At 43.1% G+C, this 23,003-nt stretch overlaps 3 protein-coding genes across 3 annotated transcripts; all 3 read right to left on the reverse strand.

Moving 5' to 3' along the window:
• Positions 1–3,031: 3,031 nt before the first annotated feature.
• Positions 3,032–5,256, reverse strand: LOC115684946 (40S ribosomal protein S26-3-like). Its single transcript, XM_030609911.2, has 5 exons — positions 5,121–5,256; positions 4,920–5,012; positions 4,476–4,560; positions 4,241–4,374; positions 3,032–3,258 (listed from the first exon to the last, which is right to left on the reverse strand). Exons 1-5 carry the CDS (start codon positions 5,121–5,123, stop codon positions 3,187–3,189), a joined length of 387 nt encoding a protein of 128 aa, XP_030465771.1. The 5' UTR covers positions 5,124–5,256; the 3' UTR covers positions 3,032–3,186.
• Positions 5,257–8,152: 2,896 nt separating this feature from the next.
• On the reverse strand, positions 8,153–12,451 carry LOC115684826 (superoxide dismutase [Mn], mitochondrial-like). The gene is made up of 6 exons (XM_030609707.2): positions 12,072–12,451; positions 10,531–10,577; positions 10,329–10,454; positions 10,142–10,198; positions 9,282–9,359; positions 8,153–8,529 (listed from the first exon to the last, which is right to left on the reverse strand). Exons 1-6 carry the CDS (start codon positions 12,370–12,372, stop codon positions 8,437–8,439), a joined length of 702 nt encoding a protein of 233 aa, XP_030465567.1. The 5' UTR covers positions 12,373–12,451; the 3' UTR covers positions 8,153–8,436.
• Positions 12,452–14,088: 1,637 nt separating this feature from the next.
• On the reverse strand, positions 14,089–15,348 carry LOC115684825 (expansin-A2-like). The gene is made up of 3 exons (XM_030609706.2): positions 15,120–15,348; positions 14,580–14,892; positions 14,089–14,460 (listed from the first exon to the last, which is right to left on the reverse strand). Exons 1-3 carry the CDS (start codon positions 15,262–15,264, stop codon positions 14,157–14,159), a joined length of 762 nt encoding a protein of 253 aa, XP_030465566.1. The 5' UTR covers positions 15,265–15,348; the 3' UTR covers positions 14,089–14,156.
• Between the last annotated feature and the right edge of the window lie 7,655 nt (positions 15,349–23,003).

A 23,003-nucleotide genomic window follows, 5' to 3' on the forward strand; every position in this document is an offset into this window, starting at 1 on the left:
TATTCTACCATCACTTAATTGAGAAGTGCATACGAGCAATCCAACGTTTGCGGTTTTGATGGAGGAATCTTGAATTGACGAGTAAATAGTATAACTTAGGTGAAGAGCCTAGCAGATTGATATCTATTACAATTCAGCCTCAATACTGGTAGAAGTAGCATGTGTACAAAACCTATGTGGGTGCAGCTAAACGGTGGGTGATCTTTGTGTGGCTCCGGCGCCAGTGCTGCTGCATGGCTGCAGTGAAAATGCCGCAACCCGGATTGGGTTGATAGCCTGTTGTTTGGGAATTTAGGGCCTTGACCAATGAAACCAGAAGTAGGCCATGACCCCAAGATATTGGTCCACGGAGAGCCAATAGCTGGCCCATGAGCTTGACCTTTACTGGGCCTTTAGAGGCCCTGGACCTATCTATTCGGCAGTAGATCTTAATAGGTAAAGGCCCACGTAGAACGCCCATGGGATGGTTATTTGGGTCCCATCCTAAATGGGCCAGAAAGGCACATCATTTAAGGTTATTTTGAGGCCCATTTGTCGGTTGATTTAGGTTTAAATTGGGCCCATTAAGGCCAAAATTGGGCCCATCCATGATGGGTCGAAAGGGAACACCATTCAAGTCCATAACCAGGCTATTTTAGGCCAAAGGGATCCATGAAGTCCAAAACGGGCCCATCTTATCGAGCGAAAAGGTATTATTTAAGCCCAGGCCGAGGCCCGTTTTAGGCCCATGGACCAATAACTTTTGGGCCCAAATTGGCCCAACATAGGCCAAACAGGGCCTATTCATATTGAGAAGATAAGGTTTTTTTCTCATGGGCCGGAATAGGGCCGCGAAGTCCAAAACAGGGCCCTTTTATGGGTCGCAAAGGTACATTGTGTAAGCCCACGTTGAGGCCCATGGGCCGATTATTTTAATTTAGGCCCAAACAGGGACCATCCTTAATGGGCCAAAAAGGCCATTAGTTAAGTCCAGTTAAAGACCCATTTAAGGCCCATGGGTCGAATTTGGCCTAAATTGGGTCAATGTGGACCCAATCAGGGGAAATCCTTAATGTCTACGATACCTTACTTGCGCGATTGCGACAGTGAGCGAGCTTGAGCGTGGGAGAAAGAGATGGAGTGGATTTGTACCGAGATGAGAGAAGTAATCTGGCTAAAGTTCGTGAGGCGTGAAGACATGGAACAGATTAAACCATTTTTAGAAGGGCATTATTTATGTCGAAAGTCAAAGCCACACGTTTGGCTCCACGAATAAATCTAATAATTTCCCTAGTTGTAATGACCAGATTTCACATCCCTTGTGATGCCTGAGAGGGGTCCCTTATCCAATCAACGTCGCCCTGTCAACTACTACTTCGAGAGAGCGTCGAATGCCGTGAGACGGCCCATGAGCCCGGGGCAATCTCCGGGGCATGTCGACTACTACTCCGAGAGAGCGTCGAACGCCGTGAGACGGCCCATGAGCCCGGGGCAATCTCCTGCCTTCACGTGTCGCTGACCCAGCGCACTGCAAGAACCCAAGACATGATCCTACGGAGACAGCTTTGTCTAATGGGCCGAACAGTTTAGGGGAAGGGGCAACATCTAGTTGACTCCTTGTCATACGCATTATTGTATAGGGTTACACTTACGGGACTCTTGCCACCCGGACAGGGGTCCGGAGATCCCGCACCCTGCCGATGTGGCCTCGCCGGCTCATCATCAGAGAGCAGTAGAACAAGCCGGTCTAAGATTTGTCACGACACGCTAGAACCCGTGGTATCGTGAAAGACAATTTAAGAACGTGATCACTGGATCAATGGTGCTTGGCGATTGCTGTCGAGGATGGTTACCACAACATCCCTTGCACTATGTTGCGTTCTTCTCGCCTTCGGGCCTGTTTGGTTCGGCTTGGGGGGAATGCCTTTGGCAAAATGCAAAGGCCTTTGAGCTAAAAGGGTTTTTCAAAATGCAAGTAGTGTTTGGTAATGTGTATTTAAAATCACAGTTGAAAGCAACTTTGGTCAAAATACAGTTTGATAATAATTATTTGTAAAAGACTTTTGTTGATATTTAAAAAAAAAAAAAAAAAACTGGCCAACCGACCACCACCGCCACCGGCCAGATCTGGTCGCTAGCAAGCATCGCCTGACCTCAGGCGAGGCAGCCTGAAGTCGCGTGACCTCAGGCGAGTCGGCCAATGGTCCGAGGACTCCAGGCGGCGTCGCACGACCTTAGCGACCACCGCTTAGGGTCACGCGACCTCAGGCGGTGGTCGCCTGGGGGTCACGTGACCCCCAAGCAACTGCCGCCTGGGGGTCGCGCGACCCAAGCGACGCCTGAGGTCCGGCAACCCTAGGCGATGGTCGCCGGGGTCGCGCAACCCCTAGGCGGCAGTCGCCGAGGCGCTAGCTCTCAGGCGGCGGTGGCCGGCCGCCGGACCAGTTGCTTGGAAGATGATGAACAGTGCTCGATTGCATTCTGAAAATGCAACTTCCCAAGGCTCCTCATAGACTCCATTCAGCAAAAAGCCATTGGAAAGCTTTGCATATTGTCAAAGCTTATCAAAAAATTTGCCGAACAACTTTACATTTGCTTAAGGGACTTTAGAGCCCCAAAGCAGCTTTGAAATGCTGATCATTTTTATCTTTACGTGCTTGTTGTGGCAACACCCAAAAAAGGAACAAAAAGAAAGAGCCCACTTAAAGCCCAGTCACTTAACTTTTGGAAAGACATGTATTGGCCCAGCCCAGCCAAAAACTAACTCGTTTAATCTTATCTGTAAGGCCTCGGCAACGCAATCGCCCAGACCGACTATATGGCCCCTGTTTGACTTCATCGGATGGTAATCGAGCACCGAATGGCGACGATTTTATGAATGTGACGCGGGCTTACCCGATTCAAGGCTGGCCATGCATGCCCCCAATTCAGATGCATCTCAAATTCCCTTGTAGGGCAAAGGTATAGTCGCCTACACTATGTATTTTAGACTAATTCCCTGGTCTAGATGCTCACATTGATTAAAAAAGGTATCTAGAATCCGAACAAGGACTTGGAAGAAGAGGAATATAATCCTCATGCAGTACAGACGGGTAGCCCCAATCCAACATCAAAACTTTCAAACAAAGAAAAAAGAATTTGTCCTAAAAAGTCATGCAAGCAATCAAGAGCACATGGCATTCTGCAAGAGTAGGTTCGGTTTTTGCCTCAGGCCCGAGGGGGAGGGGCGCCTCCAACACGAGGTGCCTGACCAGGCTGACCAGGTTTTGGCGCATCGTCCTGCGTAAGACAATCTCATTATGAAAAAACCCAGCATACCAGAGGCATTACTATAGGCAAACACAACAAAACACCAAATCAGTCCAATAGGCCTATTATATTTGCCAAAAAAAAAAAATCAAGCAAGAAAGAGAAAATTATCGAGCAAACAAATTTTCATTTACATTTTTGGCCAAAAAGACTGTTGGTGTACAGAAAATCATGTACAATTGAAGAATTGATGGAGATGTCAAGTTATCAAAACAGAAACGTACTATAATATCATCTTGCCATAAAGGCCTATTATCTACCAAGCTTAAAACTAAAGAACACTCCATAGGATAAATATTACCAAAGACAACTTTTATATAGCAGCATAAGCACCGGAGAAGATCGTCAATAATCAAGAGTATTGATAAATGGCGCGTATAAACCAATCAAATGCTGTAAAACCTTCCTTCAGACACAAAATACATTGTCCCCAATATATAATACATATGGAATAGGTATTTCCAAGGAAAAAGCTATGGGCTAGGCAAACAATAAGATAATAGAATTTGGATTTCATGACCCTTGGAGACTAGTTTTTAGAAAAAATAAAAGAATCATTTGAACGATAAACAAAAGGTCCATGTTGAAATATTTCATGTTTTGATGAAGAAGGGCAAGAGAAAAATCTATTAGCACCTCATAGATTATTCAAGGACAAGATCATATCCTCCTACCAGCCAACAGACTAAGCTCTGTTCGGTGTTGTTCCAATTTTATCGGACGTCTCCGAAGAGACTAGTCTAAACTATCAGTCAACAGACTAGACTAAACAACAGAAAGGCAAAAATAAAAGCTAGCAGTACTTGCAAGGTACAGGAAAGAAACAATGCAAGAGATGAAGGCGAAGCGAATGACATTCAAACTAAAACTAGGAAAACAGCACGAGATACACAATGCATCAGAAAAAGAAAAGATCAATGCGAATAGCAGTAAACAGTATTGGAGAGCATACACGACGTCTGATGAAGCGCTGCGGAGGCTGACGGTTTCTCCTATTCGTGCGAGATCGAACCCTCACAACATGGGAGTGGATGGCACACGACACACAATACTGCATCTTCGCATACAGCTTCGGAAGAGTATAATCTACAAGAGAATGCCGCATTTCGTTTAGAGAAAACCATGCATAAAAAAGGCAAATCCCAACAGAATTTCAATAAGAAGTAGCAAGAGGAGCAAGCGATTACTGTCATAGACACAAGCTTCTTGGACATCCCTGACAGCAGCTTGCTCGACAATGTTCCTCACGAGAAACCTCTTGATTGCCTTATCCTAGATTCACAACAAATCCACAACACAAGTGAATAACAAACAAAATCGAGAAACAAACACATCCTTCATACCTCATTATCTAAACCACCTACGGATCTAAGCGAAACCATCCAAAACGATAGTACGAGAAACACCGGATACAAATTCCGCAAACAGAAACACAATCGAACTATGACCGAGCTATATCCAGCTCACAGGATTCAGCTATGAACTTATACGAAATCGCACGGATTCAGCTACTCGAATAAACAAAAACTAGCGAGCGAATGGATAGTTCATGTTATCCGATGCAGAAAGCAGAAGCAGCAGCAGCAGCGGAGACAGATCGAACGCATCGCAGTCGATGGAGCGTCGATTACCTTAGGGCAGCACTTGCCGCAGTTGGAGCAGCGGATGAACTTGACGTGGCCGCGGCCGTGCTTGTTGCGGCCTCCGTTCCTGCGCTTGAAAGTCTGCGTTCACACAGAGAGAGAGAGGGAATCGTCAGCAAAAAGCGCGCACGGCGAATGCAGACGCCTCTCCGAGATGTAGGAGACGGCGACGGACTCTGCGAATCGTACCATTTCGCGAGCTGCGGCCGCCTGGACGGAGGATCTCGAAGCTCTGGCTTCGCCGGCTCGTTCTCCCTAGGGTTTGGGGTTTGTTTATCTCAGCGGAGCGTTTGTGCCGAGGGGAGCCCTTTCGCTTTTATATGCACGCGAGTGCAAAACCCTAACGCCGTTGCGAATTGTCAGATTTGCCCTCCGTGGAAAGAAAGAAGGGAAAAACCGAAAAAGAGAGAGAAAACCGAAGCTAGTAAAAATTCTGGAATAAAAAGAAAGAGGGAAAAACCCTAAAGGTGCGCATGGAATGCATTCCGGAATAAAAATTCTGTTCCGGAATGCATTCTGGAACAGAATGGCGTTTGTTAAAAAATTTCCGGAATACATTCTGGAGCAATTTTTGCATTCTAGAATAAAAATGCGTTTGTTAAAAATACTTGATTTCAGAATGCATTTTTTATTCCGGAATGAGTTTTTGGCAAGAAAAAGAGAAGCTACTTTTTGTATTTTCTTGATTCCGGAACGCATTCTCCCTATTTTCTCACAATTTTTTTTTTCAGAAAATGCATAAAAATTGAAAAATTCTAGAAAAATTCATAAAAATTTCCATAAAATAAAAAAAAGTCAGATTTCGGGAAAATATGAAATTTGGTGAATTTTTTTTAAAAAATCAAAAATCAAAAATTTCAAAACTTCACAGAATAGCTTAAAACACACGGTAGCACCACTTTGAGTGAAATTTAAATTTTTGAGGTGCCAAAAAAATCAAAAATTTCAAAACTTCACAAAATGGCTTAAAATACGTGCACCTACTTTGAGTGAAATTTAAATTTTTTGAGGTGCCAAAAAAAAATAAAAATAATAATAAAATAAAAATTTTCAAAACTTCACAAAATAGCTTAAAATACATTTGGCCACATACTTTGAGTGAAATTTAAATTTTTTGAGGTGCCCAAAAAAATAAATAAAAAATAAAAAATTTCAAAACTTCACAGAATGGCTTAGAATATCTGTAGCCACCCACTTTGAGTAAAATTTAAATTTTTTGAGGTGCCCAAAAATATAAAAAAAAATATAAAAATTCACAAAATGGCTTAGAATACATGTGGCCACTCACTTTGAGTGAAATTTAAATTTTTTTAGGTGCCCAAAAAAAATTTTAAAAAAATCAAAAATTTCAAAACTTTATAAAATGGCTTATAATACATGTGGCCACCCACTTTGAGTAAAATTTAAATTTTTTTAGGTGCAAAAAAAATCAACAAATCAAAACAGATTTCTGTTCCAGAAATCAATTTCTAGAGCAGAATTAGTCATGTTTTACCAAACAGATTTCTCCTCCATAAATCAATTTCTGGCAAGAATTTAATTTCTGGAGCAAAATGGTTACCATTCGCACCCTAATTCCCCCCAAAAAATGAAGTAAAATGTAGAATAGAGAGAATAAGGGAAAATATATATGCTCACAATTGGAGATTTTTGGCGATATTAACATAATAATTGGCCTTTAACCAAATCCCCCATTGAAATATCTCATAATTATCCGTTTCGAATGCTTTTTCTTTTGGGGTAATGACACAAATGATCTTTAAACTTTGACCGAATGTGCAATATGGTCTATGAACTTTAAATTTGTTCAATGTAGTCCCTGAACTTTAACTCAATTTGCAATATCGTCTCTAAATTTTTAATTGTTCATGTGGTTCTTGAACTTTTGATACGTGTTAACCATTTTTATACAGTCGAGGAACTAAATAAAACATGTACCGAAAGTCCATAGATCATATTGAGCAAATTAAAAGTTCGGAGACGACATTGCACATTAAGTTGAAGTTCAGGGACCACATTGAACAAATTTAAAGTTCAGAAACCATATTGCACATTCGACTAAAATTCAAAGGCTATTTGTGTCATTTACCCTTTTATTTTTTAAACTTTTAAATTGACTTTTTATTCAATGCAAAATACACAAAAACTTCCTAAAACATCCAAACATGGATATACAAATTCACATGTAATTTTCCATTATTTTCCGAAAGTTATATGATATTTCAGATTTGTCGTAATAATTGACAATTCCATTTCTTTTTGGGGGAAATTAACGGATAGTCTGGAGTTTGTTTTTCACCAACAAGTAAGACGTTATGCAATTGCCCTACTGAAGACATATGGAAGAGCCAAAATGATGCAATCCGCATTGGAGATCAGCTCACTCGACCAAGAAGAATAGCTCGCATTCAAGCTCATCGAAAGTTGCCGATTCGATGAACCCGCATTCAAGAGCCTCTTGTCGAAAGTTGCCAATTCGATGAATTTGCATCGAAGAACACAAAACGCTTGAGGAGACACCTTGGGATAACCATGAAGATGCTGGAAAATGCTTCGCTCTTAATAGCTTCTAGTTTCTATGATCTTTAATGTTTTCTAGTTTCGATGATTTTTAATATTTTCTAGTTTCTATGTTCTTTAATGCTTTCTAGTTTCTAGGTTTGGACTTTAGTATTTTCCCATGCGTTTGCTTTTCTTTCTTTGGCTAAAAGGCCATCAAATTTCTGTAAATGGTAGACGAATTTGATTAATGAAAATTTTGCATCAAGCAATTATCTTGAACTTTGAAGAGTTCATACCCCCTTGAAAACCTAAAAGAGTTTTCATTCCGTCCTTGAAGAGTCGGAGGTTTTCAAATATGCATCCTTAAAGAGTTGCAGTAATCGATCTAGAAGAATCGGTGCCCTATCCACACTTCCTTGGAGGCTCGGAAGAGCAACCAACGAAGTTCTATCTTTTCCTCTGTTCTGTCCATTTACATCCATCCACTTTGACCCCGATTCCGTCCTTCCTACAGTGCTTATTTGAGAAAACTCAAAACAGAGAAATTGTTAATCCAGAAGTCTTTGTTCATTTGGCTTTAGAATCAGGTCATTCCGATCTGTATAGACGAAGTTGCATCCATTTTCCAGAGTTTGCGCAGGACTGTAATTACTGTTCGTCCTGTTCCACGTGTGCAAGTCACTCTCCCGATCCTAACGTTCGAGTAGCCTACACCAAGCTGCATCACAAAACTTCTTCATAATTCATGAGACCTGATGAACACAAAGGTTTACGGTCACCCATTTTAAGAACAGGGCAGAAATACAAGGTTCCAAAACAGAGAAACCGTGAGAATTCACATCAGTTCAACTTATTCCATGGTCAAGGATACATATTTGCAAATGAAAACATCTTCCGGGACCCAACATTGCGTCATACTATTTTTTTTTGGCCGAATCGACGGGACAACTCAGTGAGCTCCCTCCCAGATTTCCATCAACGATTTTGGGAATGGAAGAAGAGTTCAAGGGCATTCTTTCTCATACACTTCACTGGCATATTTCCAGTTAATGACTTTCCATATGTTCTTCAGGTAATCTGGTCTCACATTCTTGTACTGCAGAAAGAAACAAAGGAGGCATCAAGAATGTCTAAATAATGCCACTGGTCGAATCGAGTACGAGTACCATAAAAGAGTAGACCCCCAAGAAAAAGTGAACAAGTACTGGCACGAACGAGTACCATAAAAGAGGAGATCCCCAAGAAAAAGTGAACTAGTACCGGCACGAACAAGCATCAGAGATACAATTGCAATAACTGAATTTGCCATTTCCAACACAATAGGGTCCGAAAAGTTCCATATGACTACAGGTGACATGTAATTACAATGTTTCATCTCGCCACTATAACTGCTATTAAGCATGCTTTCACCCACTTCTCATTCCTTGTATATCAGGTCACATACTAAGACCCGGCTGTCCAATAAGCTGAAAACCTTCAACACACCACCACACCCCCACCCCCCTCCCTCCCTCCCTCCTCTTCCCCTTTCCCTCTCCATGTCCTTAACATATAACTCCATCAGAAATACGTGTAGATATTTCACTTGCTACAGTCATTAGTCATAAACAACTTAGTGAATCCCTCATACGGTCATGCACACGTAACTATCCAAAAAAATTCGCAACTTCAGCTTTCTCATGCTCAATAAATGCTTACAACATATCACAAGTCACAATAAAGTTCGATATTTCATGGAAGTATGAAGAGTAGCAGGATAATTAAACAGACTACAATGTCCAAACAAATGAAAGAGTTCCATGGTAATGATATGTGTCAAATCCAGAGCACCTAGAAGTGAAGACATACCTGCAAATAATATGCATGCTCCCACACATCTATGCCAATCAAAGGAATTAAACTTGGTCCCTTGGTCACCAACGGATCCTGTTAAAACATAGCAAATTGTTTAACCCATTGTTATCAATAGAACAGATTTCACTCAAAACAGCACCCCCAGGGGGGCCTACCTGCATACACTGTTATATACACAAGATGGAGTACTAATCCAGTAATTCATCTACATCAAGACTTGGGTGTCTAGACCGCCACAATTTCATAACAGAATCCAAGTGATTTCCCTTTAAAAAAAAATTTCATATTTTCTCCCTCCTAGTAAGCCAACAAGTTGCTTGAGGGATCATATTCAACTTCCTCTCAACTTGTTATTAGACGTTTGCAATCATAGCAGTATTAGATAAATCGTAGCGAGTAAGTGAATGCCTGCAAATCTAACAAAGTTGAGCATCTTAGTGGGCAATTGTGTGACTATAATGTCATGTTACAGAGTTCAGGAAGGAAAACAAATCATCATTCTCCATGGAAATCTAGTAGTAGAAGAATAGAAGTTCATGTTAATTAAAGATTCAACCTATTATAGCGCATTCCCTGTTTTAACAGTATTAAGAACATGGCTTGCACAGAAATCAAATAATTGTCTACAAGCCTGTAATGTTGTTACAGAGGCCATTGCTCCTTAGTCTGCAAAAGGCATACATTCATAGTGAACCTCATCTTCCAAGACCTCAGTGATGAGAAAACAACCACAGATATCTGGGACCCACACAAATCTTACAATGCTAGGGAGAATGAAGATGAATCCATAAAAATCAAGTAGCTTCCAATAAAGTTAACGAAACATTTGGGAATTAAAAAGTGATGGAGATAACCTGATTGGATGTGGTTTCAACCACCAACTTCTTCAGCTCTTTGTCCACACCAAGCCACTGCATAGTTAAGAAAGTGCCAAAGAAGTGAATTAGCTTGGCAAACGGGACATCAATTGGATTAGTAAGTACTAAAAGAACATGCAAAGCAAATAAAGCAGGATTTACAACTACAAAATGAGAACTTTACCACCCATCCAGAGCCCTGTAAAGCAGCACCTTCTGCATTCATTTTCTGAACGAGCGCGTCTAAAGATTGAAAATGATCGTCGATGGCCCAACCGAGGGACCCTTTTGGTGGCTCACCACCTCCTTCCTACATTACCCAACATATGAGGTCAGAGAGTCATAAAGCAACCGCATGGATCAAAATTTGTCAAACATGCATTTACCTGAATTGGAGCAAGATTTTTCCAGAATATTGAGTGATTAACATGACCTGAACATAGGTTACATCCACAAAATCGTAAGAGGAGTAAAATCAAACGGATAATAACGGGCTAAGCAGCAAAAGCTAATCTTTAAAAGTTTAATATGCACATAGAGAGTAAAAAGAAAATTTAAGATTGTTGGATGATTTATAAAACAAGAAGAGGTAACAGAAGGGCCGGTGTGGCCATCAGTGCTCTTAAAAGAAACAAAAAATTTCTGCAAATTGTTTTCAAACAATAAACCTAAGCGAAGCATGTTTCAAATGTGATGAAGTTCTGTAAGAAAGTTCAATCACAGGCGTGGTTCAACATGCCATTGCAAAACTGCGTGAACTACCACCACAATGCCTATGAAGCTTACTTAAAAATGAATTGATAATATCTGATACAACATTTCACACTTGTTCATCACATGCTGTAAATTATTCATATGAAACAAAACAAAACTCAGAAACCCTAATTCCACCTCTTTTCCCCTTTCATTTAGTTGGTAGCAACTGCAATAAGAATATGATAACAAATGAAACCTACCGATACAGTGACTAATCCAAGCAACTGTCTTCAGGATGGAAAGACAACCCTCAACAAAATTTTCCTTCTAGTTAGTAGGCACGACACAATCTGAATGTGGTCACATTTGAATGCCACCCATCCTCACTAGTGCCATATAGATCCAAAACTTGTCACTCTGTACATTCTATAGTACTATGGTTTATCAGGAGCACCAACGCACCATTCACATCAATATGGAAAAAGCTATCGACAACCAATCAGACATTGGCGAGCTATGGCAGACAAATACTAAAAAACCAGGAACTTTGGCTCTAGAGGGCAGCTAACCCATCAAGGACTTGACACGAGCCACAACTGCAGACAGTAGATTTATCTCACTGAGTGCTGGCAAAGCCAGATTAGTCACTTTATATACACTACAAGTTTCCTCACAACGAATAGCTGATCTTTGACATGTACCGCTTACTATATTCAATTGTCCATGAGTTGAATTCTCGACCACCTTTCATTCTCAATTTCATTGAATCACAAGAAGCTTTGATCACAAATAACGCCTTCCTTCAGTCCATTAACCTTAAATAGAACAAAGTGGAAAGCATTTTTCCTTGTTCATATGTTTCGCTGACAAATAAGACTATAAGCTAATTGCGTTCCGTTACCGTGACTGCAACCTTAACAGCTCTGCCTAGCCCTCATCATTGCTCCAGTAAACCCTTTGAATCACCAAGGATTGTTGACTCCAAATGAGAAGTGAAGCACCTCCTCAACAAATTTGCCTCTGAAAATTCATTAAGGTCCTTTTTCTATGCAACGGCAGGCAACATATAAGAACAATCTGAACACTCGTCGTCGAGTCCGTGTTAGACAAGAGAATGCTCGATCGAATTTCACGCTCACTTCCACATCGTGTCGAAGTTCCACTCTTAGAGAAAGCAAACAACAAAAACTAAATCCCAGACGGAACAGGGCAAAACAGAAGAGAACCGAACCTCCGCCATTGAACTTGATGGCGCTCTGCAGCTTGACGACGGCCGGCGCGTCGCCCTTGCCCATGGCGTCGTGGAGCTGCTCGAGCGCCTTGTTGTAGTTGGTGACGTAGGCCTGGTGGTGCTTCTGGTGGTGCAGCTGCATGATCTCGCCGCTGATGGCCGGCTGGAGCGCGCCGTAGTCGTAGGGGAGGTCGGGGAGGGAGGAGGTCTGGAGGCCGCGGAAGCTCGCCGCGGCGGCGGCGCCGCCGAGGCGCGGGGCGGAGGCTAGGGTTTTTCTGGTCAGCAGCGCGCGGAGAGCCATCGGAGCTTCCTCTTTCTGTGGAGAGCTGATCTTCAGGAGCGAGAATGAAATGAGGGGGGCAGCAGCGGCAGACTCGGAGAGGGTTGGGCCGCGGCAGCGAGTCAACCCGTGGCCACTCAGCGAGTTGACTCAGCGAGTATGACACGTGTCACCTAAGACAAGACAAAATGTGAAATGGGTTTTGTGGTTTTGTTTACGAGAGATTCGAGTATATACTTGTTGAGCAATCCGTTGAGAAGAACTTGTAGTTTGTGTAGGCAGATTAGTACATGTGAAGTCAATGTTTTGAAGCTTTGATTATTGCGAATTTAAGTTCACGAGAGACCCTTATTAACACGACTAACGTGAAATTTGATTTCATAAATGAGAGAGCTATCCAGCTGTCATGCACTACCATCTTCTATAGAAGAGTATTCATGTTGAAAAAAAAAACGGTTACCTAGCTGGAACCAAGGTGGTATATCGAATTAATGATATACCATCGATGTTATTAGTTACGAAATGGGTTTTATCTCTATCCATTAAGGGGAGATTAGAATTACTAACTTATCCAATATCACGCGTTGGAGGAGTAGGGTTTGCTCGAGAAATAGTGTACTTTTTACCAACCTGAGACCATAATATAGACTTGGTGGTGCGCAGAACAAAGGAACTCATCTTGGCGGCTCAGGAAGAACCATGTATTTTGTCCATCAGATTAACAATCAAGAATCCACAAAATAAGAAGAAACAATCTTAACCCATTTCCTCGAGCGGGATATTTCGGCGTGTGTGACGCTCTCACGTTAACTTGGATAATCCAATTTGAAGAGACTTTAAGACGGGGTGTGATATAAGCTAAATTAAAAGATCTAAGAAGCGAAAGGATTCGTACTAGAAAAGTTCGTCATCGAGAGGTGCACGAAATTGGTGATTCTCTTGACGCCAAGATTATATATTGGTTGTCCAGAGGCGGTGGTCAGACTTTGCGAGACAGAGCGGAGAGATAGGCTTGAGGTGATTAGAGCGAAATTTGAAATAAAAAGACAGAAAGAGAGAGCAGGGAGAAGATGCAAAAAGGAGAGAGAGGACATGCCGACAAGCCTGCAGGGTTTTCATCTTTTCGTCTTTTAATTTTCATGTCACTTGAACATGTGTCACATTTTTTATATATCCAAATAGGATTATATATATACCACGTATGTCAATAACATGGTGATTTGAAGCCACCGAATATTTTTCCGTTCAGTCAGGACACTTCACTTGTTTCGAGAGTCGAGCCTGCACCGACTCCTTCATTTCACCATTTTCTCCGCACAAATCTTTTGGCGTAATTCTGGGCTAAAGAAAGGAAGAGCAGGAGCAGGATGGCCATAGTAAATGAAGATTTCCATCTTTACCCAGAAACAACAATCAAATCAATCATCAATCCCAAGTAGATATTATAAAAAAAAGTTGTCCAAGTCCAAAAACCAACTTGGGGGAATTACAATCAGCAGACCCTCACAATGATGTCCATGGATCTTTCTTTACTCAGTCCCCAAAGGGCAACCGAGAATGCCACTCTGTTCTTTTCTTGATTTTGATCCCTGGTCTCTACAAGTACAAACTCACAAGCACTTCTTCTATATATCTATTATGTATACATATATCATGTGATATATATAATTAAATGCCTAGCGGGTGCTCGAAAGCCACCTCAGCAATAGACGGCCCAAATTGGCCCAAAACATTCAATTTCCTTTCTCCTAACCCTGCTCCGTTCCACCCAACTTCCCATTTTGGATACCAAGGTTCTTGGTTTTTCAGAATTGGCCCCCTTCAAAAGTCTGGCCGAATTGCCAGTTGGAGGGCACGACGTTGTTGCTGGTGATGGTCTTGCCGTCGCTGGTGGTGACTTGGAAGGAGAGGGACTGGCCGTCGAGGTAGGAATTGCTCTGCCAGTTCTGGCCCCAGTTCCTGGACATGGTTTGCCACCCGGTCTTCGAGCCCTTGATCGACACCGAGCGCACGTCTCCCGCTCCGGCCACGTTCGAGATCAGCACCAGATTGAAGTAGGAGTGGCCGTTGATCGTGAACCTTACGCCTCCTTTCTTCGCACATGGGACCCTGCAGCATCAACGCCCATGACCATACGTATAAGTCAGCATATTTTCAACTTCTGAATGTTTTGCGATTGGTTGATTGATTTCGAAGGGTAGGGAAGTGCTCGGTTCGAGTTGCGTTACCGTCTGAAGGAAATGGGGACGATCCCGGCTCGGTACTGGGCGATCTGGAGGAATGCGGGCTCGGCCATATCGAAGTGCTGGAGCGGGGGGTTGCACCAGCCACCGTTGTTGTTGGCGAGGGCATTGTTCGGGGGGCAGAAGTTGGTGGCGGTGACGGTGATGGTCCCGGGGAGGCACCACTGCGGGTCGTCGTTGCACTTCATCTCGTAGCAGGACCCGCAGCTCAGGCCGTCGTTGAACAGAGCGGTGCTGAGGGCCGCAGTGTTGGTCCCGTAGCCTTGGCTATACAAGTTGCCATACCCACAAGCACCGCCTGCATAAACAGAAGAAAAAATGAATTTACTACAGTGGACTAAGATGCAACTATCATCACACTTTGATGAAAGTTTTCCCATGCACAAGTCGATTTAGGAGGAGGCGCGGGTGCAATCGTAAATTCATCATAACCACCCTTAGGACAAGACAATTTATCTTCCTTGATTAGTTGATTTAAATAGCGAAGATAAGTGAGGGGCGGGTGAACTTGTAAAACAGACGTACCCATCGTGCCGGACGCATCACCACCCCCGTAGAAGGTGGCGTGAGCGTTTTGCCACCCGCCATAGTCAGCATAAGCGACTCGGAGGCACAAACCGATGACCACTGATGCGAGGAGGGAGAATGCCGAGGGCGTCGCGACCGCCATTGCCTCTCTTCGCTACTTCAAACTAGAATTGCAAAGAGGGAGGGAAAGAGAGGGATTAGAGGGGTCTTTGTTGCTCGGAGGCTTGGTGGGTGTGCTCTGTTACACAAAGCTCTCTTCCTTTATATAGGACTTTGACGTGGGGTGCGCGACTGTTTGCAGAATCGATAATTAAATAAAAAGAACATGGATTGCCCCAAAATTCCAAAGAAAGAGAAAAGGAAAAACATGCAAGTAAACCAAACGAAGAAGGAGGAGGAGAAGAGACAAATGGGGGGTCGTTTTTAAGGTGGTTTACAGAGGTTGGAAGAGCACATGCAAATGTTCCAAACTGCCGAACCCTAACCGGACCCACCTGCACATGCGCTCCTCCCCCTTCGACCGTTTCCATTCCTTCGTCATCCTCCTCTTCTGCCCCTTCTTCTTCTTTCTCTTTGTATTTTCCTTTTGAATATTCTCGCGACATTCACGTTAAGATGGCTCCTGCTCCTCCTGCGTGTTGTCGTGAAGTCAAATCGTTTTGTTTATTGACCTTCGTTGAGTCTTTGGGTTTTTTGGTCTGGGACTTGCTGCAAATGAGCAGCGATTTGAGGCGTCCATTTGGGGCGGTTTGTCTTCTCTTGAAGTCCAACTTTTGGGCTATGTGCGGAGCAGACAAATGGCGACAGCAAGAAATTATGTGCATGGCACAACCCATGCTCCAAGGTAGATCGAGGAAAAACTTCATCCTGTGCATTGACATTGGAGCATGTAGAAACTCGGCTCGATGGTAAAGATTAAACGAGTCCTGGCGCGGCTATTGGCAATCGGTATGTTCTTGAGAATTCCGTATCTAGCGAACGAAATTTGAGACGGCGCTAGCTAGTCGATGGATCGCCAATAGGAAAGACAATGCTTGTCCTTTTGTTTTTTTCCGAAAGGGTTCGTGAATCACTAACGCTGATCAGGCTTGATAGATTGCCATTTGAGAAATTAACGATTTTCTTTCTTAGATCCAAATACCCAGTGGGTTACCATCCTTTCTGGTGCGTAAAACAGAAAGTTCTGTGCAAATCTACCGGGACTCGGTTTCACATTTGGGGGAGACTCGAGACTCCGAATGCTACAAAGTCCAATGCTCACAACGGCTAAAGTCAAATTGAGCCTACCAACGTACGTACCGGGAAGTGGGAACCAGGTAAATTGGTAATCAAACGACCCTGCTCTAGATTTTGTCGTGTTACTTTTCGAAGAATTCGTTGATTCGATGTATGAACAGCTACGGTAATGTCCTTCCTATTGCGAGTCAAAAGTGAAGAAAATGAGAAAATCCCAAGTCAAATTCATTGAAATTCCCACACCCCCTTTTCTTTCTTTTCTTTTTTCTGCCCTGGGTTCCATTTGTGTGAAAAAATTCAAAACATGGCAAGATCAAGATCAGCTTGATGTGCCCACCATAACTGTTAGTGGAACCAACCCCCAACGTCGACATCGATATAAAAAATATTCAAAAATCTCTCGTTCACCAACCATATTTCGGAATTAAAGATGAGACACACACACACCCCACAAAGACAAAAAAAAAAAAGAGCAAAAAAGAAGAAGAAGAAGGGACAAGAGCCTCGGACACTGTTGATCGCGACGTCAAGAACCGATCCATAATTTTATTCTGATAAAATCTTGCTTTCGTCGAGCTCATTTGATGATCGTTCTTGATGTCTTAATGACCAACCCCATGCGTAGAGAACAAACCCTAATTAACCTCCAAATCCACGCAAAATCCGTTCGCGTCACGGCATGTAATTTAAAAAGAATCGCAAGAGGGATACGTGGCTGATTTCGAGAGCACACCCAATAATAGATTTTAATTCTGATTTTAAAAGGAGATTAGTAGTCATGATTGGCTTCGTGCGGGTGCTCTCATCTTACAAGACCCGAGGCTAAACATTTCTTGGAATTATTTAGTCAACTTTCTTGTTCTTGTTCTGGGCGTCTTGTGCATAAAATAGATGATCCGAGGGTCCACTCGAAAACAAAAGGAGATTTGGGTGATGGTCCTACCACGTTCATGAGCACATGCACGTCCCGGTCTTTGCGGTTCCTCAATTTTCATGCATCGTTTTCATATATACGTATAAGAGGCTCTCCACTTTTCGGCCTGACAAGTACAAATGAGAAAGATACACGTATAAACTAGTTAAGAATACGCTAAGAAATCGACTTGATGCAATAATAAATATCAGAATCAACGGCTGAAACCGCTTTGGGCTAAGCTCTTCTTTGGTTTGTTCTGTAGTCATTTGTCTTTTCTTATTGTATAGACTTGTACGTTCTTTAGTTCGTATAAGATCGTAGAAATGGGTTTCCACTAAATACAGGGGAAATCAAAAGCTTTATACTCTCCAAAATTATTTTTCTTTTTTCTTTTATTTGCCCTTTTGTTTGGTCTTCCAAGAAACGTTTAACTTTAATTATTTTCCAAGGAGGGTGTCTTTCTTCAAGTGAATTTGACGTTTTGAGCTGAATGTCTTTCTATGCTTTTGATTAGTCCATGCACGTCTTATAGATTTGTGCCGACCAACGTGATCAGGATGCACCGAACCGAAATGGCATCCTAAGTCAGAAGTGGTGGCTCTACGTTAACCTCTCCATGTTTCTTTTTTCCTTCCTTTTTTGCACTCGGGACAAGGAAATGCTCGCGGTAAATAGTTACTTAGCTTATAGAATTCTTCACTCGTGAAAAAGCCCAGCTTTGACTCTTGCCTTCAGAAAGAACTTGGGGAGAATATAAGGTTATAGGAAGGCTGAAAGTTGTAAATAGAATCGTTTGATTTGTATAAATGTGTCAAGGATTACAAGTATGGGAGAAAGAAAGGGAGAGAAGTGCGCTATTTCTCTCGGATCGTGAAACAGAGCGACATTTGCGAGCACCCTGTTCATGCGAACTTAACGGCATGCGAGCTATCAGATCGTTGTAGGCGTCTTGTGAGGCCCACCGGATGTCATGATTCGCATGCATTTGGCTCGCATGAGTCCCGAGTTGCACTCACTTATTATTGTTGTCGATCACTGGAAATTAAGTTGGGGGATGGGGTATCATGCAAAAATGTGCATTGCAGGATGATGTGACTTGAAAGTAACAAGAAGAATTTTCCCTTGCAAGATGATAAATGATGCGATATCTGAAGAGGGCATATTCCATCCGAACCCACATGGGAGCTTTTTGGTAGTAGTCGTGACCAACAGCCATCAGCTGTCGGCTCGTTGATGGGGGCAGATACCATCCTCTCTGAAAGTAAGCGCGGTTGTCTCGGCCCTTTTTGTTCCTGGCTCCCGTTTTTCCTCGCCAAAAACGAACAAAAGTCCAAGATGTCATACCTAAATAGCCAAAAAGAACCTTATCCGTGACGGCAAAAGGTGTTTCAGACCAGAGACCAGATCCACAAAAGGGCATGTGGGTTCTATCCGAATCGTTGCTCGGTCTTCAACTGGCGGGTGTAAAAGTGTGAAAGCGCCCTCCGGACTTTGCCTGGCGGTAGCCCCACATCTCGTTCGCAGAAGGAGCAGACACCCAACATGGGAGTGGACCCTCACCTCTGGAACAGGGCCTCATTGGTGAGGTCACTCTCTCAAGTCTGCAGCTTTTTGGTGGATAACATGGCTATGTACCATCAGCTTGAAACAGCCTCGCATGAGTTCTTGAACTGAGGTGAGCATGCACCGGGGTAATTATCAAATCAGTCCTAAACCTATTGTACGGCGGCCAATTCAGTCCTAAACCTTTTAATTTTGCCAATTCAGTCATAAACCTTTCTAATTCTTGCCAATTCAGTCCTTCCGGCCAATTTTGACCGGCCAGCGCCGGCCGTCCAGTCAACGCTGACGTGGCAATTTTTTTATTTTTTTTTTCAATTTTTTAATCTTTTTTTTCAATTTTTTTTAGTCGAGATTGAAAATTGCCCGACACCTTTGGTTTTGTTCGGTGACTCGGATAATCGAATTTTTCTATTCGACAAATTTCCACGAATACACATAAGTTATCTCGCTCACGTATGTATCGAATAGGGAATGCATACATAAGATTGCACGCTCAACTCTCGTGAATTGAGCCTATGAAATCATTTCCTTATTGAAATTCATTGGGAGAAATCAAGGGCCATGACTAGAAATGTGACTAATCATAAGAACGCGACTGGGGGGTGGTCTGAAACATCAAATCACTGAGCCAGAAAATTAAGAGAAGAAAATAAAAGAATAATGCAATCGCATAGCACCAAAACGATGCTTTATAAGATATTCAAAGAAAAGGGAAAGAAATTAAAGAAATGAGAGAGGGGTCAATGGCGACGAGACACTAAAAATGGCAAAAACATCATCTCTGTTGCGGAAGCCAAGCGATCGAACAATAAAATTGACAGAATAAGAAAATAAATCGGACACCAGATTTACGTGGTTCGGTCATAGTGACCTACGTCCACGGGGAGAAGCAGAACGGAATTTTACTATAGATCAAGCGATACAACGGAGATTACAACCACACTCGAGTCACTCAAACATCTCGGTGTTTCCCAAGCCCCAATTACACCCAATAACTCACACAGTGTTTAGCCCCACAATTCCTCACGAAATAATCTCTCAATCTCGCGGAAGAATTATACACAAATCTTATCACAAGATTTACGCTTGAACACTAATTCTTCTTGGATGTAATTCACGAATGAGAATCTATGGAAACACCCACCGCCAAGCACTCACGAATGTCTTCACGTCAACCACGGCGCTTCGAGACTTCTTTATCAACAATGGCGCATCAAGACTTGTTCTTCTTGCGGCCAAGTTCAAGAATATATATATGTATGCCCAAGAAGTAAACGTACAGTGGCCGACTCAAGCTTGGAAAGGGATTCCATGCGGTCAACAAGTCCAAGTTTGGACTTTCCTATTTCGTCTTTCTTTGCCAGACTGTGACTCCCACTAAAATTAGGAAAGAATAAAATATTCATTCTATTTTCCTTTTCTTTTGTTTGCTGGCAACTCTTGCATATTAGGAAAGCAAATTTCCAATATTTCCTTTTGCTCGATTTCGGACGTCCGCAAATTATCAATTCGGAATATTTAAATTTTCGCTTCGGACTTAAACTCGAGACATATATTCAACAATCTCCACCACCACGCCTCTCCTCCTTCCAAATGGTTGGCCTGTAAGTGGTCTTTTTGCGAGCCAAATCCGGAATCAAGAACCAACCCTCTGCTCTTTGAATCTCTCTCTTGTCCCGAACGCAACCCTTCAAGAAATATTTCAAGAAAACACAAAGAAAAGAGAAGAGAGAGAGAGAAGAAGAAGAAAAGAAAACAAATTTCTCGGAAGAACAGAGGAAAAGCCAGACATACGTAGGTGGGTCATGGTACAATCCGAACTTTTGCTTTGCCGTCGTCACTCCGACATTTTCATCGTTTTGTTGTTCAAATCTCACAGCTTCGTTCCAGAAGGGCAATAAAACAGATATCTTCTTTTTTCTTTCGCGTCTTGTCCTCTTTCCCTTCCCCTGCCCGCGACGTCGATCTTGTTCAAGATTGCCGTCCCCCTGTTCCGAGCTCGTTCTTGAAATGGTTTCTCGGTCTTGAATAGCGACGACAGGGGAGAGAGAGCTTGATCTTGATCTGGGTGCCGATGGGTGGGGGCGACGGGGAAGAAAGAACGTGAAACGGAGAGTGCCTTTCCTCTCTCTTGCTGGATAGACAAGAGAAATGAGCAAAGAATATGTTGGCATTGTCAAGGCCTGGGAATTAACGGTGCGCAAATCACAAGCTGCTGCTGCTAACAAAAGAAGGGCAAACAGCATTTTTGCCGTGATGTCCGCGGCGCACGTCGACGAGGAGGAGGAGGAGGACGGCGACAATGCCGGCTCCGGCGAGGTCTATCATGCCGAGAAACTCCTCTCCAACGGCGACTTCTACACTGGCCAGTGGGCCGATAACCTCCCCCACGGTCACGGGAAGTACCTATGGACTGACGGGTGTATGTATGTTGGCGAGTGGCACAAAGGCAACACCAATGGGAAAGGGAAATTTTGTTGGCCTAGTGGAGCCACTTATGAGGGTGATTTCAAGAATGGGTATATGGATGGTAAAGGGACTTACACAGGTCCCTCAGGGGATACTTATAGAGGTTCTTGGACCATGAACTTGAAACATGGACAAGGGACCAAGAGTTATGCCAATGGGGATGGTTATGAAGGAGAATGGCACCGCGGGTTGCAGCATGGTCATGGGAGGTACCGATGGATGAATGGTAACCATTTTGTTGGACAATGGAAAAATGGGGTGATCAGTGGAACTGGCACGATGATTTGGAGTAATGGAAACCGGTATGATGGGTTATGGGAAGACGGTTTGCCTAGAGGAAATGGGACTTGTAGATGGGCAGATGGGAGTTTCTACGTGGGCGTTTGGAGTAAAGACCCGAAGGAGCAGAGTGGAACGTACTATCCGTCCGGCTCAACGGCGGGTAATGTTGATTTCGATCCACAAAAGGTTTTTGCAGTGGATTTAAACGATTGTAAAGTATCAACTGGTGAAAAGGTGCCGGTTTTGCCTTCACAGAAGATGCTAAACTGTCCTGTTGTTGAGGGGGTTTTCAAGCCCTCAAAGGGCAATGATGGAAAGTCAAGGCGTCGGCGAGGTCGGCCTCGCCGCTGCTGGGCGAGGCGAGGCCCAGCAGCGGCGAGGCCGACCTCGCCGTCGCCTGGGTCGCGATGGCGAGGTCGAGCCTCGCCCAGATCGCCGTCGCGAACCAGGCGACGGCGAGGTCGGCCTCGCCTCAGCAGCAGCGAGGCCGGCGAGGTCGACCTCGCCGGCCCTCCCCTTTGGCCGGCCGCCGGTCGCCGGACCGGCCAGAGAAAGAAATCAGAAAAAAAAAAGATTAAAAAAGATTAAAAAAATTGAAAAAAAATAATAAAAAATTGCCACGTCAGCGTTGGCCGGACGGCCGGCGCCGGCCGGCCAAAATTGGTCGTAAGGACTGAATTGGCAAGAATTAGAAAGGTTTAGGACTGAATTGACAAAATTAAAAGGTTTAGGACTGAATTGGCCGCCGTACAATAGGTTTATGACTGATTTGACAATTTTCCCAGCATGCACCTGAAGCGGTAAAGGATCCAAAACAAAAGCCCTTCTTCTTCTCATGTGCATTAAATGTTGTGGGGGGTGTTGGAGAAAATGGGCGATTCTTGATCTTTCTATAAGGTGACAAGCGAGGCATGTTTTGGAGAGCTTACGTTGTTCGGGTTTGATATAACCGGTTAAACCATGGGTGTTCACGAGGTCGAGAGGGTCACCCTTCGGCAAGCATAAGGCTGTTTTAGCAATCTCTGCAGATATGAAGCCAAGTGCTCCAACACGACTTCTTGCATTTGAGTAGGTGTTGCAGGTTAATATGATTGACAAACAAGGTTTCTTGTAACTAGAATATTAGGTTTAGGTTTCATTTTCCATAAAAGGATCGACAAATTTTTGTTGAATGGACAAGAAAAATAATGGCATTAAAGTAGCAAAACACATAGAAGACTTTTGAAAAGACTTTTTGGAAAGACCATGTCAAAAGATTCAGGGAGAACGCATCACCGTGATAAATTTGCATATTTGGGCTTTAACTAGCACTTAATTATAGTTTTAAGTCTAATTTTTATGTATATGATTCTATTCTTTTCGATTGCACAGCCCTATTTTCATTCAATTTGCTCAACATCGTCTTTCGATCATTT

The sequence above is a fragment of the Syzygium oleosum genome, unplaced genomic scaffold (assembly GCF_021117445.2).
Source record: "Syzygium oleosum isolate NSW1041296 unplaced genomic scaffold, Sole_v2.1 Sole_v2.02, whole genome shotgun sequence".
Classification (NCBI taxonomy): domain Eukaryota; kingdom Viridiplantae; phylum Streptophyta; class Magnoliopsida; order Myrtales; family Myrtaceae; genus Syzygium; species Syzygium oleosum.

Coding starts and splice junctions, on each gene's coding strand:
- LOC115684946 (XM_030609911.2), bottom strand. Junction 4,375..4,475: donor AGAAGCTTGTGTCTATGACA/GTAATCGCTTGC, acceptor ATTCTCTTGTAG/ATTATACTCTTCCGAAGCTG. Junction 3,259..4,240: donor AGCGCTTCATCAGACGTCGT/GTATGCTCTCCA, acceptor TGTCTTACGCAG/GACGATGCGCCAAAACCTGG.
- LOC115684825 (XM_030609706.2), bottom strand. CDS start 15,264: ATGGCGGTCGCGACGCCCTCGGCATTCTCCCTCCTCGCATCAGTGGTC. Junction 14,893..15,119: donor TGATGCGTCCGGCACGATGG/GTACGTCTGTTT, acceptor CTGTTTATGCAG/GCGGTGCTTGTGGGTATGGC. Junction 14,461..14,579: donor GTCCCCATTTCCTTCAGACG/GTAACGCAACTC, acceptor TTGATGCTGCAG/GGTCCCATGTGCGAAGAAAG.
- LOC115684826 (XM_030609707.2), bottom strand. CDS start 12,372: ATGGCTCTCCGCGCGCTGCTGACCAGAAAAACCCTAGCCTCCGCCCCG. Junction 10,455..10,530: donor AAAATCTTGCTCCAATTCAG/GTAAATGCATGT, acceptor TGGGTAATGTAG/GAAGGAGGTGGTGAGCCACC. Junction 8,530..9,281: donor AGCATGCATATTATTTGCAG/GTATGTCTTCAC, acceptor TTCTTTCTGCAG/TACAAGAATGTGAGACCAGA.